This window comes from Cimex lectularius, unplaced genomic scaffold (genome assembly GCF_000648675.2).
Source record: "Cimex lectularius strain Harlan isolate CLEC.00 unplaced genomic scaffold, Clec_2.1 scaffold98, whole genome shotgun sequence".
NCBI lineage: Eukaryota > Metazoa > Arthropoda > Insecta > Hemiptera > Cimicidae > Cimex > Cimex lectularius.
The window spans coordinates 1,845,496-1,870,328 of NW_019392897.1; the positions used below are offsets into that span (position 1 = coordinate 1,845,496).

Below are 24,833 nucleotides of genomic sequence, written 5' to 3' on the forward strand. Positions count from 1 at the left end.
TTTTTACCAGATTTTTTATATTTACCAGAGAAACTTCTTTTATTTCATGTTTTTTGGTGTTTTTTAAATTTTTTATTTGTATAATTCCCTTGTCTTCTAGCCATAGAAATAGTAAATATTTTTAAGCCTAATAAATAAAATAAATAGAGTCAATGTTATAAAAGAAAGTTATGAGTGACAATGGATTGGGCATATCGCTTGTACCTTATCTATTCTGAGAATCTTGACTTATATGTTCAGTCATCATGTCTTACAGGGCCATAAGTACCATGGTATGTTATCAAAGAAACGCCGATTAAATAAAACTCTTCCTCTGCATTTGAAACTAAACAAATTTCAAACTCTAGGAGCTGTTTCAGGATTACAGTATTTACACTCCATAGTACAAAAAGTATATTATCTAAATATATATACAAAAATAGATAAGAAACACAAAAAAAAATGAAATACAAATTTTAAAAAATCACTGTTAAGTATGCTCGGTTTTCATGGATTTTTCTTTATAGGTACTAAGTACATATAGCCGTTGGCAGTTTGTTTATTTACAAAAAATCACATTGTCATGTTAGCCTCTCTAGTTGAGAGTATATCAGATCCATATAAAAATATCACTTGAGTATCCATTAGTACATTCATATAATGGTTATTTTTGGGTAATCAATTATTTCAGTTCTTTGTTCCTCCAATACTGTTTTAATAGCTTTTAAGATATTATGAGGTAAATGGTCGAGCAGCATTCGAGGCATTATCCTCAGCTCGAGAAAATCTTCAGGACTCAACCACCTCATTTCATAAGTTTCGTCGTCTTCAGACTTCCTAGAAATACATCACGTCAATATATCTTCTTAAAACTTATATAATTCAATATTTACTTTTCATCTTTTGTTTTTCTTTTTGGTGCTATGTGCAATAATTTTCCAGCAGTGTACATTGGTACTTTGCAATACCGTCTTGATAGTACGTCCTGAATGTTTAAAACAAATAAATGAAAAATGTATATGTATATCTAATGCAAAAGAATAAAATCATACACTGTGCGGTGGAATGAGGACTCTACGTTGTTGTTCTGGTGGTCTGAACCTCGGTGTCGGCCTGTCGTTCCTCCATGTAGATTCTAAATCTCGGGATGGAATTCCAAACAACGTGTACCCGAATCCGTTTAAGAAAACCCGGTACTGAAAAAGTGTTCAAAAGTGATTAAGGAGAAATAAATAAAAATCTTGACATTATTTCTTACCTTGGGCAGCCTGCACGATTGCAGAACGTTGAACAATTGGATACGAAGATCCTCAAAATTATGTACACTGAGCCTCATTATGAAGTCATCCCCTAGACCGACGGACATTGCGAACTTTTCAGACTCCGCTGACGCTTTCCTCGACAGTAAACCTCCTGGAAAATTTTCAAAATTTTTCACAAGGGGGAAAACTTTGATTTTGTTTAATACAATATAATCTAAAAACCTACCTGGAGTTGAAAATGCATACACCTTTAAATCTGGAAAAGATGGGCGTAGAAGGAATCCTAAAATTATTGCAGTCCCTGCCCCAAGGCTATGACCTGAATAATTAATAATAAATTTTAACAAAGCAGCAGTTTTTTTTAAAACTAAAGACAAACAATAAAATAATAGATTAACTCTGCAGCCTACAAAAAGCCACAAATGACTGTCAGATCCCATCAGAGCTTTTAAACACTTTAAGCAACTAAGAGATGTTCATATAATATATCTAAGTTTACCAGTCAAAATTAATCCGTAATTTTGGAATGTCTGGAAAGCTTTGTCCAAAATGTGATTTTCGTCTAGTTGTTTCTTGAGCATTGTTGCACACATCAGCATGCCTTTATGAGCCTGCATTGAAAACATTTTTATATTACAAAATATCCTTATAGAATTTTTATATAGGCTATTGAAACATACCAAACTGCCAGGAGGAATGCCTTTTCCTTCGAGCTTTTCAGGGACGACAGTCAAATCTGTGAAAACATCCCTCATAGACAGTGTGCCACGGATGGCGATCACTATGCTACTCGTTTTGTGATCTGCGATGACGATAAACTGGGGCTGGAATATTGACACAATACAATAAACATTTAATTGTCTTGGTGACCTTGATGAAAAACAAACCTCAAATATATAATTTTTGAACGAAGCGTACAAAATTTCTTTGTCTGATAATTTAGAGAGAGCTTTCACGCCAGCAAGCTGGCATAGGCAACAGTTGTCCCCTCTGACTAGAGTAGGCTTTGATCTATAAAAAAAAAAAACTTTGTTTAAATAATAAACAAACAGAGAATTAAGCTGTTTTGAACATTTTACAATTATTTTGCATTAATTATTTTTTTCTTTAAATTACCTGAAACAAGCACAGCATGTTGAGTGCGCTAGTAATTTGAAAATGCCTGTGAAACAATGGAGCATCATGATCATTGGACACCCGTAGCTGGACAAGGAAAGCGTCATATAGTGTTCTGCCTTCTCGAGGCTCATCCAACTCGGTTGGCCTAGGAATGCTTCTTTGACATCTGTAAATGAAACAAAAATTGATTCTCTGCTGTCATCAAGTTGAAGAACAAGATACAACATTTTAAACTGACAGATACTAATACAGTAATTAGTCAAAATTAACATTTTTACTACTTGTTTTAAACAAACTTATTTTGTAAGTTAATTTCAGTGTTGAATTAGCCATCGTGGTGTAGTATGATTATGAAACACATCTCATAAAAAAATAGCTTAAAAAATAAATAGCTGGTTAATAGCTTAATAATGACAACTACTAAAATGTGTCTGTATAATTGTGCACATCAAATCTTTTAAAAGCCTTGAAATTCAACAACTTAAAAAAAACCTTAATTTAAAAAAATAAACAGTGTAATTATTTAGGTTTACAGACGGATGAAGTTATTTGGTTCAGTCGTCTTTCTTCCTGTTGCATGTTAGAAAAAAAGATAAAATAAACCAAAACAGAAAGAAAAGGCAGACCAAGCCATTTAAAAATGACCAAAGCAAATTCAAAATTCATTACAAAGAGTGTTTTCAAATATTACAATCATTATTTTAATAATTGACTGTAACAAATATTTTTATTGTTTTTAAACTGGCCAACGTAATTATAGTACATGTAATAATAACATTTTAATGTTTCAACGATTCTTCAATGAAGTTTTGAGAGAAACATGTCGGATCCAAATTTGGCAAGACCGGAGAAAGCCAGTCTGCTTGCTGCTTGTTAATAATGTGATGGAAGTATTTTTAGTTTGTCTTCACATTCCGACTAGGAGACTAGGGATAAAGAAGGTGAAAGGCCTGTCCATCCTGTCTGTGTGCTCATTTCCTTCAAATTCTGTGAAGCTTTTATTTTACTTTCTAGCAAGGAGACGGTTATTTTTACTATGGAGCATGTCTCTCCTTAATCCTTAAGTAATCCTGAATAAAATTTCCTTATTGCTGATCTTGTCTCTCAAGAGCGTTAAACAAACTAAGAGCAGTACATATGAAGGGTAGTATGCTCCACTATACTTTTGTTTGGTTTCCTTTTTTTTAAATTTTTTATTATTAATTAATGATTGTTTGGAGATCGTGAGATGTGGTCTGGTGTGATTTAGGTTTTAGTAAAACGTTTACTTTATTGTGCCAACGTTTCGATCTTTATTGAGATCATCTTCAGGGCCTTGTATTTATAAGCATTATACAAATCCATGTAGGATGTGAAAAAAATGAATTTCTAGCATTGTATAAATTGATTTTTTTCACATCCTACATGTAATTGTATAATTTAAACAATGTCTATAAATCCCAGCCTCTCCAAATAATTATTAACTAATCACTAAACACCACACATTATTAATTAATTTGATTTTGCTCCCAATCTCATTGTTCTGTCAGTGACAGGCCCAGTACAAATAATGTCGGACAGACCAGTGAGGATAACCAAGACAAAATGATTAGAAATGACCAAACCCCATGAAGAGATTTACATCTAGTTGATGTTGATCGACCTAGGTAATTTAAACTGATGTTCTATTGGATCATCTTGAGGTCATTTTACAGGTGAATAAAGAACATCAATTGGGTTTCACCAAGATTTCGGCGAATGTTCCGCCATCTTCAGGGCCTAATTTATTAAAACCAAAATGGAACATTCGCCGAAAGCTTGGTGAAACCCAATTAGTGATGTTCTTTATTCACCTGTAAAATGACCTCAAGAAGATCCAATACAACATCAGATTTACATCTTTTAAAATCGGGCATTTGGTCTACGAAATCAGAATTTATTTGTCGGGTGTCGAGAAGCGCCAGAGCATACCGCCGGCCGTTCTATGCGCCATACTGATTTATAATATAATACATTTAATTTCAACCTTATCATTAATTAAAGGTATAGTTAAGTTAGAATGTTGCAAATCCTTCATGTTNTTAATAACCTCAGAAAATTGCGTCAAAATTTTGTTGAACTTTAACACATTCCTTGAGATGAACTTTTAATTTAATAGAAAGCGTTGTTAAAAAAAATTACAATAAATGAAATAAACCAGTTTTTGATGTATTACTTGAATAAGATAATAAAACAAAAAAAACCATCATATTTACAATAAAAAAGGGTCTTATTTTCCCTCCATTTGAAAAATAAAAAAGATTTCAGACGTTTTAAATTAGCTTTTGCTTGCTAGATCTCTCTCTCTCTCTCACTCTCTCTCCCCCCTCACCCTCTCCCCCTCTCTCTCTCTAATTTTGGGCATTATATTGGATATGTAATATATATGTAATAAATACAATAGAAAAATAATACTTTGTATGCCTCATAGATTGTGAGATGTATAGTTTCTTGGTTTATTCTGAAATGGACTTTAATATGTTGTTATTTAATTATTGAATATTTCCCCTTGTGCCAGTAATAATAATAATGTACATTATATATAAATTTACAAAAAAAAAACAACTTTGTGTACATCCCTGCCTGCCATCAAAAAGCAAAGCTTGTACTAGACAGCAGGAATTATTTTGGAGATCCACAGAGAAAGAAACAAAATATATCTTTACAAAAGAATAATGAAAAACTAACTAACAAAAAACAGAATAAATGTGTAGTATAAAAAAAAACAACCAAATTAAATCTTGGCTTTAAAATATTTTAACTACAATTTAAAATTTTTGAAATTTTCCTCTTTATAAAACAAAGTGCCATATTTAATGAAAAATCATAATATTGTGTAGACTTTACATTGCTAATGAATTGAACTAATTAATATATTTAATAATAAATGTCATTAATCTTTTTAAATCTCTTCCTTGGTAAATACGGTCAAATTGAAGAAATATTGTAGTGTACCTATACATTGTAGTGTAGGGCTTGCAAGTTTTACATATCAAATTCGAGCGAAAAAGAAATTATTGTAACTCTCACTGGCTGAAAATAGTAATTCAATTGATAAAGCATCTTTTGGTCCTACAGTGCCTTCAAACTGTATATAATTAAGTAACAATAAGGGTTAACAAAAGCGTTTCATCATAATTGCAGGATTTACCTGTTGTATATTTGAGCCTTTGCTCTGCAATCAGCTCGATCCTTCTCTGTTCACGGGACTCCCTTTTCTGTTTCACCCTGAGAAGTACGAAGCCAGAGATGATATCTGTCGGTACGAGGTCTGTGTCGCGGAACATGGAGCTCATAAGGCCTGCAATGAATAACTGATGCAATTACCAATCAGGAGACAGGGGTCCGTCGGGTGTATATTACCGGCAACTTGGGTGAAAGCCTCGTGCGACTGCTTGTCCCTTATGATCCAGCAGAAGATCCATCTGAAACGGCGGAGCCAGACGGACGTCACCTTCCGGTGGTGGAGCGAGTCCAGGGTCAGGTCTGGCTGCGAGCCGCTCAACTTGACAGATCCGATAGGATCGATCACCATGAAAAGAGTGAAGACGGCCAGAGCAAAAAGAAGCCAGTCGAGGCAGACCAGCACTAAAATTTAAAAAAAAAAATTGTAAATTTTAATTACTTCAAGAAAATTCAATAAATTATTGAGCTGATGTAAAAGTAATTATTACGGATTTGTATTAGTGTGAATATAAAAAATATATTTTTATATTTTAATATAAAATAAAATAAATATCTAAATATTTCATTGTAGTTGAATGTCAGTAGCCATATTTCCTTTAATTGCTCAATGTCATTATGCTATCAAAAAATCTTAGTTTTTTTCTTTCGGGTCGGTGCCCCTCCCTGCTTATATCCCTGGCCAGGACCAAACTGCAGGCTTCCCACACTCGCAGGCCTCAACAAGAAATCACTCAATTCTTCCAAAATTTTGAATGTATCTCGCGCTCGTCTCGTCGAGTTCTTCACTAATTCAAAAGCAGAAGAACGATGAAATTGAATAAATTGCGCTTCAAATAGACCTAGGTTCTGCGTGTAATCGATTACGGCGTTTCACTCCATCCCGATTCGCATTAATTATATTCGCATCAACAGTTAAAAGACCGGTGAAAGGTGAGAAGAGAGAATTTCGTGCAGAGAGTTTCCTGGTCGTACTTTCTTTTATCCACGCCAGGAAGAAAATCTGTTGCTTATTTTTTCTTTGCTCTTCATAGTGTACAGTTTCACGATTAAGAATAGACGTGAAATTGAATTGTTCGGAGATGATTTTACGAAATTTAACGTCTCTTCTGTCTTCCAGCAGCCACATGAAAAGACAGACGAGCTGTTTATACAGGGTGTCCTTTTTATATGGCCCGGCTGATTTCCTCTTGAACCAATACGCTATCAAAAAAATAAAAAATACATGTTTAATATTTTTTAATCTAGTTTCAAAATTTTAACCTTTTTTTTGAGAAAAATTATACAGGGTACCTCAGGCTAAGTTCAACTTCACCATTTCAAACATGACCCTATACATCCTGATACATAATTTTAAAGGATTTTTTACTCTGAAAACAAGCAAAAGCAGTCATTTGGTTTGTTATTTATTAATCACATTTGGTGTTCGAACTGCCTGCCTTGCGTAAATATGCAAAGATTTGCTCTTTTTAACCACTCTCCTTTCGCCAGTGCTCAGAGCGATAGTGCCACGGGAGAAGGATCGACTAACATTTTCTATCTTTTCCCGCAGTTCTTCACCTGAGGTTGCTGGGTTATGATTGGCGTAGACACTGTTTTTTAAATGGCCCCGCAGAAAATACTCAAGGAGTTAAATCGGGTGACGAAGGAGGCCAATGAGATCCTATCCACCCATCCCGGAAGTGACGATTCAAATAACGTCTCACCTGCAAAGAATTCTTTCGTGCGGGGCATCATCAAGCTGGAGGATCATTCTTTGTCGTTGCAGAGGAACATCATCTAGTAGTGTCACCTGATGATGACATGAGTTCTCGCATTTTCCTCTGCCCACGTTCGAAAATTCCAACGGTTTAGTATGCCATTAGAGGTGAACATTTGGGCAAGGAACTTGCAAGGAAAACGCCTGTCATAATCAGAGTCCCGAAGTCCCTGGACAAGATGAGCGCGATACGGCTTAAAATTGTCTGGGGTACACCTCTAATTTTATTTTTTGAAAAACCTGAAACCCTTCCGACATTTCGGAGAAGAACTCAGATTTTCGCGAGCACACACAGCTCCTCGTCGAAATTAAGCTCCTGGTTTCTTGATGATGGAACAGCAACTGATCCGTATCTCCTCATAATGCGAGTAAGACGAATAAACGTTTTGTGGCTTACTCTGGAGCAATCAGGAAATTTCTGGCCATACTGCGCGACTGCACGACGCCCACCACTATCAATAAAGCAGTCGTACATATCAACTCGCTGTTGATCGGAAAAATGTGCTCTTCGGTTTATTTTGAATGGAATACTGAATGTAACGAATATGTACTGTTGTAAAATTTATTTACTTACAGGAATTGAGATTTGTTTTCATAAAGCGAGTTTGACAAATAATTGCAGAATGTAAGCAGTAAAGACAATTAATGTTTACTTTAATGAAGAAGCAAATTAATGAAATTAACAACGAAACGGGGCGTCGGTGGCCGCAACAACGGTTTAGGCGTTGACACGGCGCTCATCACGGTAAGGTAAAGGTCTCGGGTTCGATTCCAGCGGCTTGAAAAAAATGCGTTTTTCAAACATTTTGCCCTAACAGTCATTTTTTGACCAATATAAATTCCGATTGCACCATTATTTTCAGCGTAAAAAAATCCTTTAAAATGACGTGCCAGGATAGGGTCATATTTGAAATTTTGAAGTCAAACTGGGTCTGATGTACCCCGTATAATTTTTCTCCAAAAAAAGGTAAAATTTGAAACTAGACTAAAACAAATTAAACACTTTTTTTGATAGCGTCATTGGTTCAAGAGAAATTCAGCCGGATCATCTCAATAGGTCTTGTGTAGAATTATTGTGTAGTTGCATACATACTCACTGTATGTACTATACTATACAGTGAGTATGTATGCAAATATTTGTTCGTTTTTACAATATATATAGATTTTATTTGTGTGAATGATAAAGTGAGGGAGAAAACTCATATACTAACATAGAATGAGTTTATTTACCTAATGAATATTTAACTACGTGCGAAAATATATGGTTTTACCTATTGTATATCACATGTTTTATTGGTGTCAAGCAGAGTTATCTCACTTGTAAAATTGAGTGATTTTTAATACAATTTGACTTATCCCATTTTATCCATCCAAAGGAATACCTGAATAACTGTAAAGCGGTGATACTATAATCTTCAAGTACTTTAAATATTGTTAAAAACTACTTAGGTTAAATACCAGAAATCCAAGTTATTATTAAATGAATGAACTATGACAGTATATTGATCCTCGACAGTTACAATTTCATAACGTTCATTGTTTCATCAAAGGATCGACAATGTTAGATGTTTAGTCTTAATGAGTTATTAAATAGACTCCAAAGAAAAATACTGAAATAACAATAAAATATATTATCTGTGAAAGTACGATTACGATTCGACAAAAAAGGATGTATAGGGTCGTGTTTGAAATTTTGAAGTTGAACTGGTAGCCTGAGGTACCCTGTATAATTTTTCTCAAAAAAAAGTAAAAATTTGAAACTAGACTAAACAAATATTAAACACTTTTTTTGATAGCGTCACTGGTTCATGACAGATTCAGCCGGGCCTAAATAAGAGAAATAAGACACCCTGTATAATAATAAATATTAAACAAAAAATCTAGTTCAACGTTGGAACAATAATGTTATTTTGTCGGCCGATTGAACGAAGTTCAAAAAGAATTGTAATTAGCTTTTAATTTTGCATAACAAACAAATCAGCCTAGTTTCGGAATTCCATCTGAATTGCATTAATGGTGCTACCCAAGTAGAAAATTAATTCTTTCCCTGTTTAGGACAATAAGTCCTACTTTTATATCACTGTCAGCTATTTCAGCTATTCATGTCCTCCTGGCAGGAATTTCGATTAGCCTGAGGTATTCGCTTAAAAAAAATAATACTACAGTAAATCTTAAATTTTAATTACTGATCATTATTCATTTCATCAGCCTCATTAGAAAAACAATCCTTGGTGGAATGTTTTATGTTCTAGCGAGGCCTCCGATTATCTCGCTCTCTATGTGGAAGATTCTTTTACAAGGACGTTTAATGTCGCCTATGCCCTTCACAGGCTCTAATTCACTTTTTATGCAGTGTGATTTCGTCTTGGCTTTTGAACTGTTGTCCTTAAAAGAATAGCTCGAGGCCCTGGAAAAACATACTGTTTTTTTTCTTATAATAAAGTATATATTAGCCCCTGTTGTTTTTCTCTTCTTGCCCAAACGAAGGAAAGTTCACCCATATTCAAAAACTTCAGGTAAAGATTACAACCTTTTCTCCACTGCGACCTATATAAGTCTATTGTGAAGCACCATTGATTATGGCTGTACCGAGGAAAGTGGACTTTTTCCTACAAAATTAAGTACTTTCCTCGTTGCCTCTTCGGGCACCTCTCTTGGTGCTTTACTGAAGTGGCTATACTGTATTAGTGCTTAACATTTACAAATGATATGTGTCGATGTTTCTGATTTCTCCTGACAGAGTCAGCATGTTCCTGTCTCTGCTTTGTCCATCTTCTTTAAGTGTAAGTTCAGAGCCCTCTATAGAGGCCTACAATATTCTTAAATCCGGCCTGCTGAGAAAGATTGTGTTAGAAAAGGAGTCGGACTATTTACAACCTGCTCCCTGTGATCAGCATTGGTCTATTGTGCCTCCACTGGTCACCTCCTCATTAAGCTTAAGGCTTTTTTCCAGATCCCAAAGCATTTTCAAGGACTTTCGTGTGTATCTTTCAGGCCAGGGCTTCTCTTCTAGGAGTTCTCTCACCCTAGATAAGGCTTCGACTAGCAGAGGATGTGCCCCGCTGTCTTCTTCTTTCTGGCAATATCACAGGCTTGTTTCAGCCGTTCCGAGTTTGTACATATACGTACGTCTGCAGTATCCAGTTAGCATGCCAACTGTTATTTTAAAGCGTCATAGTTTTAGTATTGATGGCGTGAATTTCTGCGATGGTCCTTTGATGAACTTTTTCTCATGCTTTTGTCCAGGGCAACATTCCCCTTCAACAGAGGTCTTATTTTTAATCCAATGTCAGACATTTTTGGCAGTTTGATAGGTCGGAACAAATTTGTCTTTCTTTTTGAGAGATTTATAAATTTTTTTAGTTTGCCTTATTCCTGGTGCTTTTGTTCATTATTTGAGTTTTTCTTTCTCATGCCATTTTTCCGGCTCCCACTTTAACACTCTCTATGGTGCTCTAGTTGCGGTTCCAGGCTTATGGTCAAGAGCAGACTTTTCTTTGAAGGTCATTGGCCAGTTGGTCAGCCTGATCATTTACTTCACGTCGGAAGCTCATCCTAAGGTAACTTTGTCGTGTTTTCCCAGGAGAACATTACACAATCTAGACATTCCCAGACTAATTTGGAGGAGCAAAAATTTACGCATTTAGTGCTTTCATTGCTGCCAGGCTGTCTTCTTTGTTAACTCCTATCACAGTATTTTTATTGCTTTTCCAAAGTGACAGTATTTCAATGTGACCATTGCTACTCCCATTTAGCTTTAGCCATTTTCTTCAGCTGCAAATTTGATAGACAGTAATCAGTCATCAATTACAACCCCATAAGTGAGAGACAAATGTCTTCCTATTTGATTTAGTATTTAGTGTACTTTTGTTTTGTCTCAGTCCTGTTGTTAATTGTGCTTACCTTTTTCTAGTTTGTCAGCTAAAAAATATCTAATTGTGTGCGGTTTATGGTATATTTTCATGAGAATCTTACCGTCAATCACCGTGTTCGTGTAGTGGTCGTAGTCGCTGCAATGTACGATGTTCATGTAAGCCCATATCGAGCCCATGACGTTCCACGCGACTTCTGGCCCCAACAAGATTATCCTGAAACGTTATAAATTTTTATAATTATCATGTAATAGGATGTACAATAATTCTAGGTAAATTGGTGTATGGTGAACTCTTCCACCCGTAGGACACATTACGTGGTTCATGTACCACAGGGGCGATAAATTATTTCAACAGGTATTTATCTAAAGTCGTGTAAACTACCAAAATGTATATTATGTAAACATGGTCAATATTTTTTTAAACATAATTTTGAAGGCAAATATTTTGACGAGATAATGTGAAAACACGACATTACTCACATTGCGACAAATTCGTCATAGTAGGCAATTGTAATAACCTTTTAGTGTAAAGTATTAGTTGAAAACATCAATGTCACGATAGCTCAAGTGGTTAGAGCAGCGGCGTATTAAGTCGAAGGTCGTGAGTTCGAATCCCGCTCGTGGCACTAACTTTTTCATTTAACCTATACCTTACATAAAAAGATTAATTGGTCAATCAGACCTCGAAATATAATGGAATTATAATAACGTTGACAACGATCTAACATACCTGAACTCTTTCGTTTAGTATACGGAATAATAAATATTACGTAAAGCGAAATTAAAGAAAGAAGGCCTACAAACACTTAACTTTCTGTATATTAAAAAAACCGACGACACACTTCAATTCGATATGTACCGAAAACTACCATCCCGGAGGCAAAATAGCAGCAATCAAATACATGACAAACAGATTGAAATCAGCATCGTTAACGAATGAAAAATACAAACATCATAGGCATAATTAACAAACTAATAAACATATTAAAAACACAAAAACAAAACGGCTCAACAACAGACAATAAATTCAACAAAAAGGCAGCAAACTATCGGGCAACCTCGAAGACAAGACTAACATGCTTGAATTCATAAAACGCAAAAACGAAAAAATTCTCCCCAGAAGCAGAACATAAAACAGAAATAAATAGTTGCACTCAAATAAACGACGACAAGTTGAAATCAGAATCTCTAAGAATAAAATACTATAAACATGAATTATAAACAGCATAGACATAATTAGCAAACGAATAAATAATACATACACAGTAATAAAAGATAGACAAGTTAATCAAAAACTGTGGCGAAAGGTTTAAAACAAGACTAACAAACTCTAATCAGCAACAGCAACATGCTAAGTCATAACAACCCCCCAAAAAAAGATAAATATATAAAAATACAAACATGAATTCCAAACAACATACACAACATACACACAATTCACAAAGAAACTAATAAACATTGTACAAAAACAAAACATCTCGAAAACAGGCAATAAATTCAACCCAAATCTGCACTAAAGTCAACAAAAACTATTTAACATCTAAGACAAGTCTGATAAACTATAATCAGCAATAACAACATGCTAACAGGCTTAAAGTCATAACAACCCTCCCCCAAAACAACATGGTCCAAACAACATAAACACAATTAACAAACTAATAAACGTAATAAAAAGCAAAACATTTTGAAAACAGACAATAAATTCAACCAAAATCTGCACTAAAGGTAACAAAATCTATTGAAAAACATCTAAGACAAGACTAAAAAACTATAATCAGCAACAACAACAGGCTATCTGTCTTGAACTCACAAAAAACAGTAAAATTCTCTGCAGAAGCTGAACACAACTGCAGCATAAATTTTGCATATTCTCGATTTGAATATTCGAAAAACTGACGACAAATTGTTTGGGAATCGAATTCGATTCCCGCTCGTGACACTAATTTTTCATTTCAACCATATTTTACATAACAATTAAAAAGCAATTTAATTTATTCAATAAAATCATCAAAATTCACAGACTATCAGTAAAATTACATGTACGAACATCAAGCAAGATCGTTTGGCAACAATAACTCGACAGAAAACTACAAACTTTGCATGACGTAAAAACTGGATGAAAGGTGGATATGTTCTGGTGCAAAAAAAGGCCCCAAAGTTTTTCTACTCTTGTTACATTTATGTAAATAACTGCTTCGATATTTATCAGACAAATTCACCACAGGTCATATGTGCCCAATTTGTTTATTTTTGTGCTACCCCTCCTAGTCCAAAAAACAAAAAACAATTTATTGATATTTTTGATTGCTGCTGAATAGAATTGAACGGAGAGGGGGAATTCTTAAGATTGGTCGGGTGGAATTTGGCCCCAGGGCCTAAATGTGTGTTGCTTTAGAGTTACGCCATCGCAAAAGAGGCTTTTGTCCCCGAGAAACAAATATTTCCTTTAATATTACTAAAACGTTAATTTATTAATGATCTAATATTCAGTAAAAATGGTTAAAAAAAAACACTTCCAGGGATCCAAAAATATTGTCATTTCTAGTTTAGGAACCTTTGCCTGGTGGCCCTACTCAGGGGCCGGTGTTATGCTGAAGGTGTTGAACCTTGACTTTACTGTTTGATTTGAAAAGCCAATGGTGCTAAAGAAGTAAACAGGTCTCTACCCTCGGGCATCTTTGAGCCAAATCGGCAGTCGAGTGGTGGAAATTTGAGCTGTTGAGATGACATTCTTACCAGCGGCTTCTGATGTCTATTCTATTAGTGAATGAGAGAGCTCGTCGACGAGATCTGGTTTTAAGCGGTTGAGCTCCTACATAAATTGCTTAATAGAGGCTGCATGCCCATTGACTGCTATTTGGTAGCCTCTTCTTGCACTTCTCTTGGTGTAAAAATTGCATTACCGAAGTGGCTATTCCGGCTAGTGCTGTATATTCACAACCGACATGTCCTCTTGTTTCTCCTCTCAGAATCGACATGTTTTTTCCTCTGCGTTGAACATCTTCTTTAGTTAGACTGTCGCCTACCAATAAGCTTCTTATGTGCAAGGTGGCGGTCAGGTCAATGTCGCCAGGCTGCAGGTTGTGCAGAACAAGTTTCTGAGGCTTGCGTCAGACTCGCCCCGATATAAACGCTTATCGTAACTGCACAATGCGACAAATATGTTGATGGTGCTGGAATAGGTCAGAGGTACAACCTTTAAATTTTTTAAGCAGTGCAAAGCTAGTACCAGTACTATCTGCTGCCTAATAGGCAACTATTGCTTGGACGACAGGTACATTCACAGGAGAATAAAGAACGCTCTCTTATTATTTGGCCATGATAGCTGGGGTTTTTAATATAACATTTTTTTTCCTCATAAATGTAAATAATATATATTCGTTATATTCTAACCCGCCGGAGGTTAAGAGTCGCTAGACAGAAACCCCACTAAACTATTGTATATAATATATATATTTGTAAATAAAAATTCTGTTCTTTAGGTTTTTATTATTATTTCCCAAATATTGCTTGCTGAGAGAGACCTTCGGCTTCCTTTTTGAAATATTTACAAATTTCTTAGCTTTTCTCATACTTGGTGCTTGGGTATTGCAGTCTCAAATCATTTTTTCCAGCTTCAGCACACTCTTCGCTAGTTGGTCAGCCTGTTCATTTCCTACTTCATGTTTCTTCATATCCCAGAACCCATCTTAAGGTAACCTTATTTTGTTTAAAGAGGGTTTGAAACACAGAGACCTTATCGACCCTCGGGATGTCACGCCTTAACCGTTGGGGCCATCGATGCCCCCTGGTAATCTTTGTGTTTTCCTAGACTGGCTTGGAGTTGAAAACATACGCATTTAATGCCTTTAGCACCTGACAGTCTGAAAGTACGAAATCCGTGCACCTTCATTTTCTTCTTTATTGGCTCCTGTGTTCAAAGTTGGACCCTTGCTTGTTTAGGCAATATTATTGCTAATGCAAAGTGGCAGCATTCCAATTTGTCTAAAGTTCTGCAAATTACAGATGTTTTGTCAAAGCTTTAATCATTTTATTCAACTTCTAATTTAACAGACAGACATCATCAACTCCAGCCTGCTGAGCGAGAAACTCTTCCTATTTGATTTAGTTAAATTTTTTGACTCAGACTTATTTGTTCTTATCTTTTTCTAATTTGTCAGCTAAAAAAATGTTTACAATTTTCTTTAGTTGTAGTTATAAGGGCAGTGGCCAGTATAGATGTTAGATGTGTACAGTTTCTTCAAATATTACCTTCTGACCGAGAGGCACACAACTTTCGCCTTCTTCTTTTTTTTAAAAGGATTTATAAATCTCTTAGTTTGCCTCATATTGCCCACTGCTTGAGTTTTTCTAGATCAAGTTATTTTTCCTGTTCCAACTTTAGCTCACTCTCCGGTGTAGGTAGATATGGTTCCGGTCCCAAAGGTGAGAAATGTGCTCCTTCTTTTGCTATTTAATCTTTAATCTTTGCTTTAACATCTAAATTTTTAAATAACAAGATCGTTATAACAATACCACTAATCCTCTAGAATCCAGAGAAAAATTATAGCCCTAGAAAAAATCACACGACCTTTCAGTTTTCACCAATAGCTATTATACAACTGTCTTCGTATAGTATGGTTTGGTATGGTGGAAAGGATACTAGGAAGCGGGGTTTGTACTCCACAGGCACTGCAGCCTTCTGGTTGTACCTTCCTAGTTCCTTAGTTTAGTCAATAGACTCAATCCTTCTTCTCAGAAGTATCAGGTGACTGGGGCTGCTGCAATTTGATTCCCTAAGTCTTTTCCGTACGTTAGGTTAAATCTCNTAGTCCTACCACTCCTCTGAGTTTGGCCCTCTCCTATTGCAGCGGTGTTTTTGCCAGTCTCGGTGAGGGTTGTTTCATCATAAGTTTACTATGTCTAGCACCACTAGAGTTTATCCACTTCTCCTTTTGTTTTGCTTGGATCCATTCTGCGATTAAGGATTCTATATTTGTTTTTGTTATCCCAAGGATAGGTTCGGGACCATAGTCTTGCAGATCCTCCTCTGGCCAGTCTGTCTGCTTTCTCGTTACCCAAAATTCCCCTGTGCCCGGGACCCAAGATATCATCAGGTTGTTGTGTTTTCCCAGGTTTTGGAGATTCTGGATGCATTCACTGACTAGTTTTGATGTGATTCTTTTACATGATAATGCTTTAATAGCTGCTTGACTGTCTGATCTTATGAGGATTTTTTGTCAGTGTAACCTCTTTTAAGATTTTCCAGGGCACAAGCATTGATGGCATGTCTGTCCGCATGAAAGACCGAAGTGTACTTCCTAATGAATTTGATTGCTCATGTTTTGGGCTTGTAACGCCTGAACCGGTTCCTTCGTTTGTTTTGGAGCCATCTGTGTACCATATCGTTGTACAGATGCTCTCCTGTGTTCTTCCTCTCCTTTATAGTCCGTTGAGACTTTACAGGAAGTTGTGAAGATTGTTTCCGGGATCATCAGTCCCCATTTCTAATAATGGGTATCTGATTTTGTTGATTATGGTTGTATGCCCGAATTGTTTACTTCCTTTCCAATTTAATTGTTTCTGGAACCTAAGTGAGCTTTTCCTAACCTCTCCTTGTATGAATATTTACAGTGGAGGTAAGTTTAGCAAAGTTTCTAATGCGTTTGTAGGGGTTGTTCTCATCGCCCCTGTGATACATAGGTTTGCTAGTCTTTGTATGCTGCCTAATGTTTGGGTAGCTACTTTTTGTTGAGATTTGTTCTACCAGATTAGTTGATCCATAGGTTAGCTCCATCCAACTTTATCTCACTCTCCGGTATAGGTAGATATGTTTCCGGTCCCAAAGGTGAGAAATGTGCTCCTTATTTTGCTATTTAATCTACCTGTTATTTGCTTTACATCCAAATTTTTAAATAACAAGATCGTTATAACAATACCACTAATCCTCTAGAATCCAGAGAAAAATTATAGCCCTAGAAAAAAATCACACGACCTTTCAGTTTTCACCAATAGCTACTATACAATTGTCTTACAAGCCTTCCTTTTTATTTTTCCATGGATCACTTTGCAAACTATTCATATTCCTTATAACTACAGGTAATTTTAAAAATAATTATAACTCACTTAATGGCAAGCAGTTTTGGCACGTGCCTCCTGGAATAGACATCGACGATAGATCCCTGTGCGCTTCTGTTTATTATCACAACTAATAAAACGCTGACTAGTCCCAGGATTGAGAGTTTTCCGATTAAGTACGCCCGAATTATATCTCCTCCCGATGTGCAGCCATAAGTCGCCAGGTAGTATCTGCAGGTCGCCACGCCTATAAGCGTCATCCTGGAAAATATTAATTAGTTAGAAGCAGTTTAGATTTAAAATTATATGGTCGTCAAGTAGAAAAGAGTTTAATTTAAAAAAAAAAATCACGTTAGGCATATGTCATTCATGATTTAATCGACTGTTGGTGATTGAGTTTGATTTTTAGGTAACGTGTGTGTGGTGATTAGTGACCGTTAGTCGATGATTATTGGGAAATTGTGAGATGCGGTCTGGTGTGACGTAGGTTTCAGAAAAACATTTTCTTTATCGTACCAACGTTTCGATCTTTATTGAGATCATCTTCAGGGCTCAGAGTGTTTGTTTTCTGCGGAATGTGCCATTCTTGTGTATTGAGAGTGCCCAGTTTTTAGGTAACGTTCAAAATTACTCGCAGAAAATTTCATATCGTTATCTTCAATTTTACGGCTTATTCTCTATTGAAATAAAACATTAAAAAAAGGAATATTGAAAGTAAGAAAAATTGTTAAGGTTCCATTCTTCAAAAGAGACAACCAACTTGAAAGCCACAGGACTCTAAAAGAAAAAATATGGCGATTTTTAAAATTCTGCTACTCCATTTGTTGTGAATGGAAATATCACTGAATTTACATCGTGTCGAAACCCTATGAAATGTTTTATCTATCGCCGTTGTTTTGCCTGGACATGTCTGTCACCCTCCGAAGGCAGAACGTTATTTCATCATTGTCCAACGTCCATTATCACCCTCGGCTCATGATATATGCTTTTATGTTCTAGACTTAGGTGTTTTTATAACAATGTTAGAACTTGTTCAAATAATCGATTCTGTAAAATCATTGTAATGAAAGATTCGACTAAAGTCTAACTACAGTCTTCCACATTTGCATTACAGATTTTGATATGGTATGGGATTAATTAATAGTTCTAAATCAATAATACCGTTAAAATAACAGCACCCAAGATTTTATAAAATGTATTGCAAAATGACACATCGCAGCAGGCACGTCACGTGCAAACGAGAGAGGAAGAGCAACACCTTGTCAATTTCAATTCCCTTATCAACCCCGACACGGCCGTCTAACTTGTCCTCTCAGCATCATGTGCAGGTTTTGGTTGCTTAGCAACTAATCACATTTGGCTCATAACTAGACTACAATACTCGACTATGCTTCTAGTGGACAGCGCCTTACAGCAAGAAAGATACACTATCAATCTGGATTTCTCAGTTTCTATAAGGGAATTATTGCGTCTTATTGGGGTACATCTGAAACAGTAATTCATTTGGTCATATATGAAGCGATAAAAACTAAACTTACTGAAATGAGGGTGGACAGGAGTGAGATTAAACAAGAGGACAATGACAACAAGGGTTGTCGAGTTCATGATAACAGGTGCATGTTCCAAAATAGTGGCATCGTGTATCGCTTACCCTCAGGAAGTCGCAAGAACTCGTTTGAACATTGGTACTGCATGGATAGCATTATTCACTTCTTTCACTTTTTCATCTTTTTTCCAGGTCTGATGAATATAGCAAAGCAGAAGTTTTCCGCTAGGCGCTTTTGGCATTGATGGTCTCCAAGAGTGAGCTATGCCTTTTATCCTTCTCACTTCTTTGCAACTATAGTAGTTAAATCAAAGCGGGGCATTTTCCAGGTGTAAAAGTTTTGGCAGATTTTAAGTTTGACCAAGATGTCAACCTTTTCGTTGCCTCTATGCCCCGAGTGTCCAAGGACGCATGACTGACTTCCGTCAGGGACTCCATCCAGGACACTCTGTGCCTTCGCCTCGCAGTGCTGCCTGGTTGTCAGAGAATATGGCTATCTTCCGGGAATGTATTCCTAACCTATTTCTCTGGTGCATTGTTCAATCGCTATGATTCCAGACTGTAAAATTGTAGTATATTTACCAAGGTTTATCATCAGTTCGGTCTTTGGGTTTATCCCGAAGATTCCAGCTCCCGTACCCTTGTCGGTTTTGGAGTCGTCAGTATATCAGTAGGAGTTTGCCTTTAGCAGTGTTCCTTTGGCCCATTCTTCCCGTTCTCGTATCAGTACCTTGTACTTTTTAGCAAATTAGAACCTAGAATTGCATCTGCCTGTATCTCTTCCCTCAGTTTCCATTGTTTATTTACATGGCAAATCCTTGCAGATAGTTGTCCATTTATAGCTTTGGGCTACTGCTTTGGCTTTTCCTTGAATTAAAATATGAAGAGGTGGGAGGTTTAACAAACTTCCAAGGCCGCTGATGGTGTTGTGCTCATGGCTCCAGTGACATTGAGACAAGAAGAAGGATACAGGAATGTGTACAGAGGACTGGCGCAGCTCGTTCGGCAGATTCCACGGTCATAATGATTTCAACATATGAAGCTCTTGTATATATTGTGACAAGTTTCTTTAATTTTAATAGTCATTTTTATGAAGAACCTAGGTTATTTGAACAAAGCTTGAAATTTTGTTTGTTAGATAGGACATCTTCATACGAGAGATTAAGTACAGGAAGGCATGTGAATTTTTCATCAAATCAGGGTCAAAGCAAACATTTTTTTCCTGGGTGTGAAATTAGTCATTTGGAACATTTAAAATTGAATGCTGTGAAAATACGTCAACACAATTGGCCTGGTGTTATTGTACATAGTTTGTAAAAAGATACATTGCTATTGTTAAAAAATTATAAGATTTTTTAATTGCAAATGAGATATCCTGTTTCCTTTTGTTTTCTTAATGATAATTATGTACTTAAATTAAAATGTAATATTGTATTATTATTAATTTTTACAGAAGCCAAAGTTTTGTTTTACCTATTTGTTAAGAAAAAGGCAATAAAATACCATGGTTGTTAATTGTTATGTGAATGAGATGACGAACAGTTCAACCTTGTTATGTCTTTTTATTGGGATTTATTATTGGTAATAATAAAAAAAGTTGGCAGTTCGTCATTTCTTTCACAAAACAACCTTGTAATTCAGACAATCAACCTTCAAGATTGGTCTGGCACAACGAAATTCAAAAATCCCGCCAAAGTTTACGCATGGAATTATGGGTATGATAAATTTGGTGAGTGCGAACTATGAAAAAGAGCTGATTCATTTCACTGAGTGAACGGTTTTCTCCTAAATCTAACCGTCGATACAGGTCCATAGGAGCCACTCAGCGATGCAATAATGAAACAGCCAAAACCGAGTCAGCGTTAACCAAGGATCTCCTGAATCAATGTACTTTTTGACTTAAACTTAAGTAATTCTTTTTACTTTGTTCATGCCCATTGTTATTTGCTTAATAAAATTAATTAACTTTATTGAAAATCAAATCTTGAATGCTAATCGTAGAAGACGGTTCATAATCACCCGATTAAGAATAGGACGGAATCAATTCGAGGTTGGCACATGGGCACTTACTTTTGGGCCAAAGCCTGCGTGTGTGTCCGGCCTTCAGAGAAAGGTTGCTCGATGTGTCCCACCTAATTGAAAGGGGCAATTCTTTGGCTCCATATTTCGAGCGCGCAGGAATGCCACCGGATTGGAGAATTGTGCTTGAGCACGGCAGCGAGTATCTGGCTCCCCTGTTCCGATTCTTGGAGGAACGAAGTTGTCCTATTGTATATAGTAATAGCAGTTGTGTTTACCTAGTTTATGTTAAGAGTGAATGTATTTATTAGCGTGAATGTGACATGAGAGGATCGATGGAATATCGAGTACCCCATTGACCCTCAATTAGGTTAGTTGTATAATGTGTGATATGAGAGGGTCGATGGCGGAATATGGAGTACTCCATCACCCTAATGTCATGTAAATAGGAGTGAATATATTTAAGAATGAACGTGAGTACGAATGGGTTTGGAACTGCACGGGTTGGGTGCTGAATTGACCTAGCTGTTGATAGCACCTGGAGCCCAACCTCTGTGGCTGGACGGATAAGTCTGAGGACTGTTTCCCGACTGCCAACAACCGGATGGGTGGTTCTCGAGTCTGCCGGCTGTTTACAGTAAGTAGGAAAAGCTGAAACTACCGATGGACTTCTAGAAGCGAATAAGCCCAATTCGGCACATGTTTGTGTATATGTATATTTGCGGATTTGAGTCTATATAAATCCAAATCTAAACATCTTGAATGCAATAGCTTCATTACATGTGAGGTGATCTAAGGCGTCTAGTCTTATCAAAATGAAAAACAAAAATTAAAATTTCGAATCAAAATTACTCACCAAAGTCCTCTGATGAAAAGTTCGATGAGGCAAGGGAAAACCATATCGTCCGTCCCTGCCAGCCACTTGCGGCCAAACAGTGTTAGGGCCGGCATGGCTCCCTATAAAAAATAAAAACAAAATATAAACAACTTATAAAATAAATAAAATGTCACTCTTTTGAAAATTAAGAAGCGCTAGACGAGAAAGTCGTTTGACCAGCTGAAGGACGGATTTCACTTACATATTTGGTGGGCAAATTGGTACGCGGTGGTCGTACGTTTCTTGTATATTTTCGGCCGTCGGCTTCGAAATTCTCACAGGTGGGGTTTGTATTGTTTTTAAACTGTCCTTAAGATCAGACTGATTATAGTTGGGACAAAACCGAGACAAGTTAAGGAAACCGGAATGAGACGGTTATTCAGTGATTCTAAACATGGTAATTAGCCTCGAGCATTGCTGTTAACTGCTTCCAGGCGGAAAGCATATTCTGCGATTTAGATACGTACCAGTAAACAGTAAACGCTGAGCTTTTGACTTGGGGGACCTTGTAGGCTTTAGTAATCATAATCTTTCACGGGCTTCTAATGATGTAATCGTGATATCTCAAGTTGTTTAAGCCATCTCAAGGTATTTTCATACGGCGTAATCCTCATGAAAACTGGAAGTCAGACAACAATTCGTTGATATCACGCACAACAAATGACAGAATTTTCACTGTGACTACACGACCTGGTTTACTGATGCGACTAAATAAGACATTGGTAAAGATTTTACCAATTGGAGTTAATCATTAACAGTAATTTTTAAATTGTAATAAAGATGAAATGATGAATGGGTTTTATTTTAAAAATAGATTTTCAGACAATATCTCATTAAACACCTCGACCGTTTTACAAAACAAATATTTATTAGGTTGGCTGTTGTTTGGTCGTTTCAGATCATGACCGATGTGACGAAGATAAGTGAACCATTTTTGATCGGGAACGAAACCGAAGGTTCATCACAGCTCAGATCTCAACAATTCTCACAGTTTGACATATTTGTCGTTTTTAATCATGCCTAACAGAAAAACAAGTAAGGATTAGGCAGACAGGCAAACAACAAAAAGGTTCATCTTCTCAAAGATCTCAACTAGAAATCAAATTGTTAGATCTCAACATGTACTGTGTTTGATCGTTTCTGATCATGTCTGACAGAGCAAATCAGCGAAGATGGGTGGGTCCTGAATAGCCACAGGTTTTGCCATCTCGTAGGACTTAACAAGTCTCACAGTTTCTTACTTTTGTTGTTTTATTTGATCAAATTTGACAGACCAAAGGAGCAAGGGTAGGCGAGCTTGGAACTATCACAAAGGTTCATCATACTAAAGATCCTAACGATTTTCGCATTTTGGCATGATTTTTGGTCGTTTTCGATCATGCCAGACATACAAAACGAGCAAGGATTCGGTAGGCTAGTAAAAAGGTTCATTACATAGTAGATTTCATAAAAAATTTGACATTTGAACAAGTTTGATGTTGGGGGTCCAGACCAAATCACCGAGGATAGGCGAGCCGGGAACTACCAGAAAGATTCATCATCCCGCAGACCTCTACAATAATCTCACAGTTGGGCAAGTTTGTCTATTTGTCTTTTTCGATTATGTCTGGCAGTAAAAACAAGCAGTAAACAACCAAAAAGTTCATCACACCGCAGACCTTAGCTGCAAACCTCACAATTTGTCATATTTGATGTTGGGTCCAGACCAAACTAGCGAGGATAGGCAGACCCGAAACCAAAAAGTTCATAATCTCGCAGACCTCAACAAAATTTTTCGTTTTCGATCATGTCAGTCAAAATGAGCGATGAGTAGGCAGACCAAGAAACAACCAATAGTTTCATTGCACTTTACAATTCTCACAATTTGACAAGTGTGCTGTTTGGGTGTTTTCGATCATGTCGAACACCATAACAGAGAGAACGGTCATCAGGAAGCTCTTACAACCTTTTCAAACAAAAAGGTGAAAAATTTTCAAGGTACTCTATTTTTTCTAACAACAAATTTCTAATGCAGTTTTTTTAATCAAAGTTATCCCCAAATTAAAATAGTGTAAAATTACACCCAAAACAATCTAACATGATTGTTATCAGACATCTCGTACACACGGTGGTAATTAAGTGCATATCGGACAGTTTCCTTGAAAATAAGACCTGGATTTTTTGCAATAAATTATTTCCCAGATTATATGAGAAATATGTATGAGTCTACAGACGTGGGATCGACGATTCCAATTAAACTTTTTTTGGTGTACAGGGTCGAAAAATATTCGATATGTGCTTTCTTGCCAATGATTTTAGGAGCCGTAAAAAAAATAAATATATTTTGACCAATTTAAATAATTAATAACTTAATAATACGTTTTCTCCTTTGGTTATGCACTTATTTTAAAGTTATTATATATCATTTGATTTATTTTTTCACTTAGGATAAGAAAATAATATACAGGAGCGGATTAAATTGATGTTAGCTATATAAGTCACGAATCCAAAGTAGGACCACTTAAATAGTTTTTGAAAAAAAAAAACATACAAAAAACAACCGGATTCGTTTTAAGCAAATTAAAACCATTAAATACTTTATAATTAATGTCATTAATTATAAATCATTAATTTTTAACTCAATCAAAGATAGACGTTTTTGGGCCGGACAGCTCGGAGGAAATTTTTTTAATCTCTGATATAAGTTGTTCTATTTAAAAATTCATAGCTTTTCTGAGCTTTATCCAAATTCATTGTTATTAGAACCGTTCGAAAGTTGTCTTTTCTTTCTGTTGTTTAGATTTATGTTTCATTACATGAGAAAAATAAAGATGAAATCAACTCTCTCAAACATTTTATTTTTCATCTCCGGTGCTAATTTGTTTACAGAAACCAAAGTTATGCCACAATGTTTAGTTTATAAGGTTTTAAATCTTTAAAGTTTTCTGTGGATCCGCGTTTTCCGAAAAATCGAAGAAATTTGGAAGGCAAAAACGTCTAGCATTTTTTTTTTATTTTACCAAAAATATGTATTCAATGATACTTTCGGGTGCGAAAAACAAATATCAACTCTGTTTCTTGATAAAAAAATATTTTACATTTGCTGACATGTCTCCTGCCCATAATATGGAATTCTGTCAGGTATTCTTTATACTGAGTTG

General features: G+C 36.0%; 1 protein-coding gene across 1 annotated transcript in view; it reads right to left on the reverse strand.

The window, feature by feature from the left end:
• Positions 1–520: 520 nt before the first annotated feature.
• Positions 521–24,833, reverse strand: part of LOC106664212 (sn1-specific diacylglycerol lipase beta-like) — a 115,611-nt gene continuing 91,298 nt past the window's right edge. The window contains exons 3-16 of the mRNA XM_014389701.2: positions 21,673–21,773; positions 17,300–17,512; positions 11,296–11,408; positions 5,742–5,966; positions 5,530–5,679; positions 2,358–2,526; positions 2,129–2,252; positions 1,922–2,065; positions 1,741–1,852; positions 1,468–1,560; positions 1,238–1,392; positions 1,032–1,175; positions 873–964; positions 521–816 (exon numbers count right to left, since the gene is read on the reverse strand). Coding sequence (XP_014245187.1) covers positions 633–816; positions 873–964; positions 1,032–1,175; positions 1,238–1,392; positions 1,468–1,560; positions 1,741–1,852; positions 1,922–2,065; positions 2,129–2,252; positions 2,358–2,526; positions 5,530–5,679; positions 5,742–5,966; positions 11,296–11,408; positions 17,300–17,512; positions 21,673–21,767 — 2,013 coding nt within the window. The 5' untranslated portion in view covers positions 21,768–21,773 and the 3' untranslated portion in view covers positions 521–632. The remainder of the gene's footprint in view (positions 817–872; positions 965–1,031; positions 1,176–1,237; positions 1,393–1,467; positions 1,561–1,740; positions 1,853–1,921; positions 2,066–2,128; positions 2,253–2,357; positions 2,527–5,529; positions 5,680–5,741; positions 5,967–11,295; positions 11,409–17,299; positions 17,513–21,672; positions 21,774–24,833) is intronic.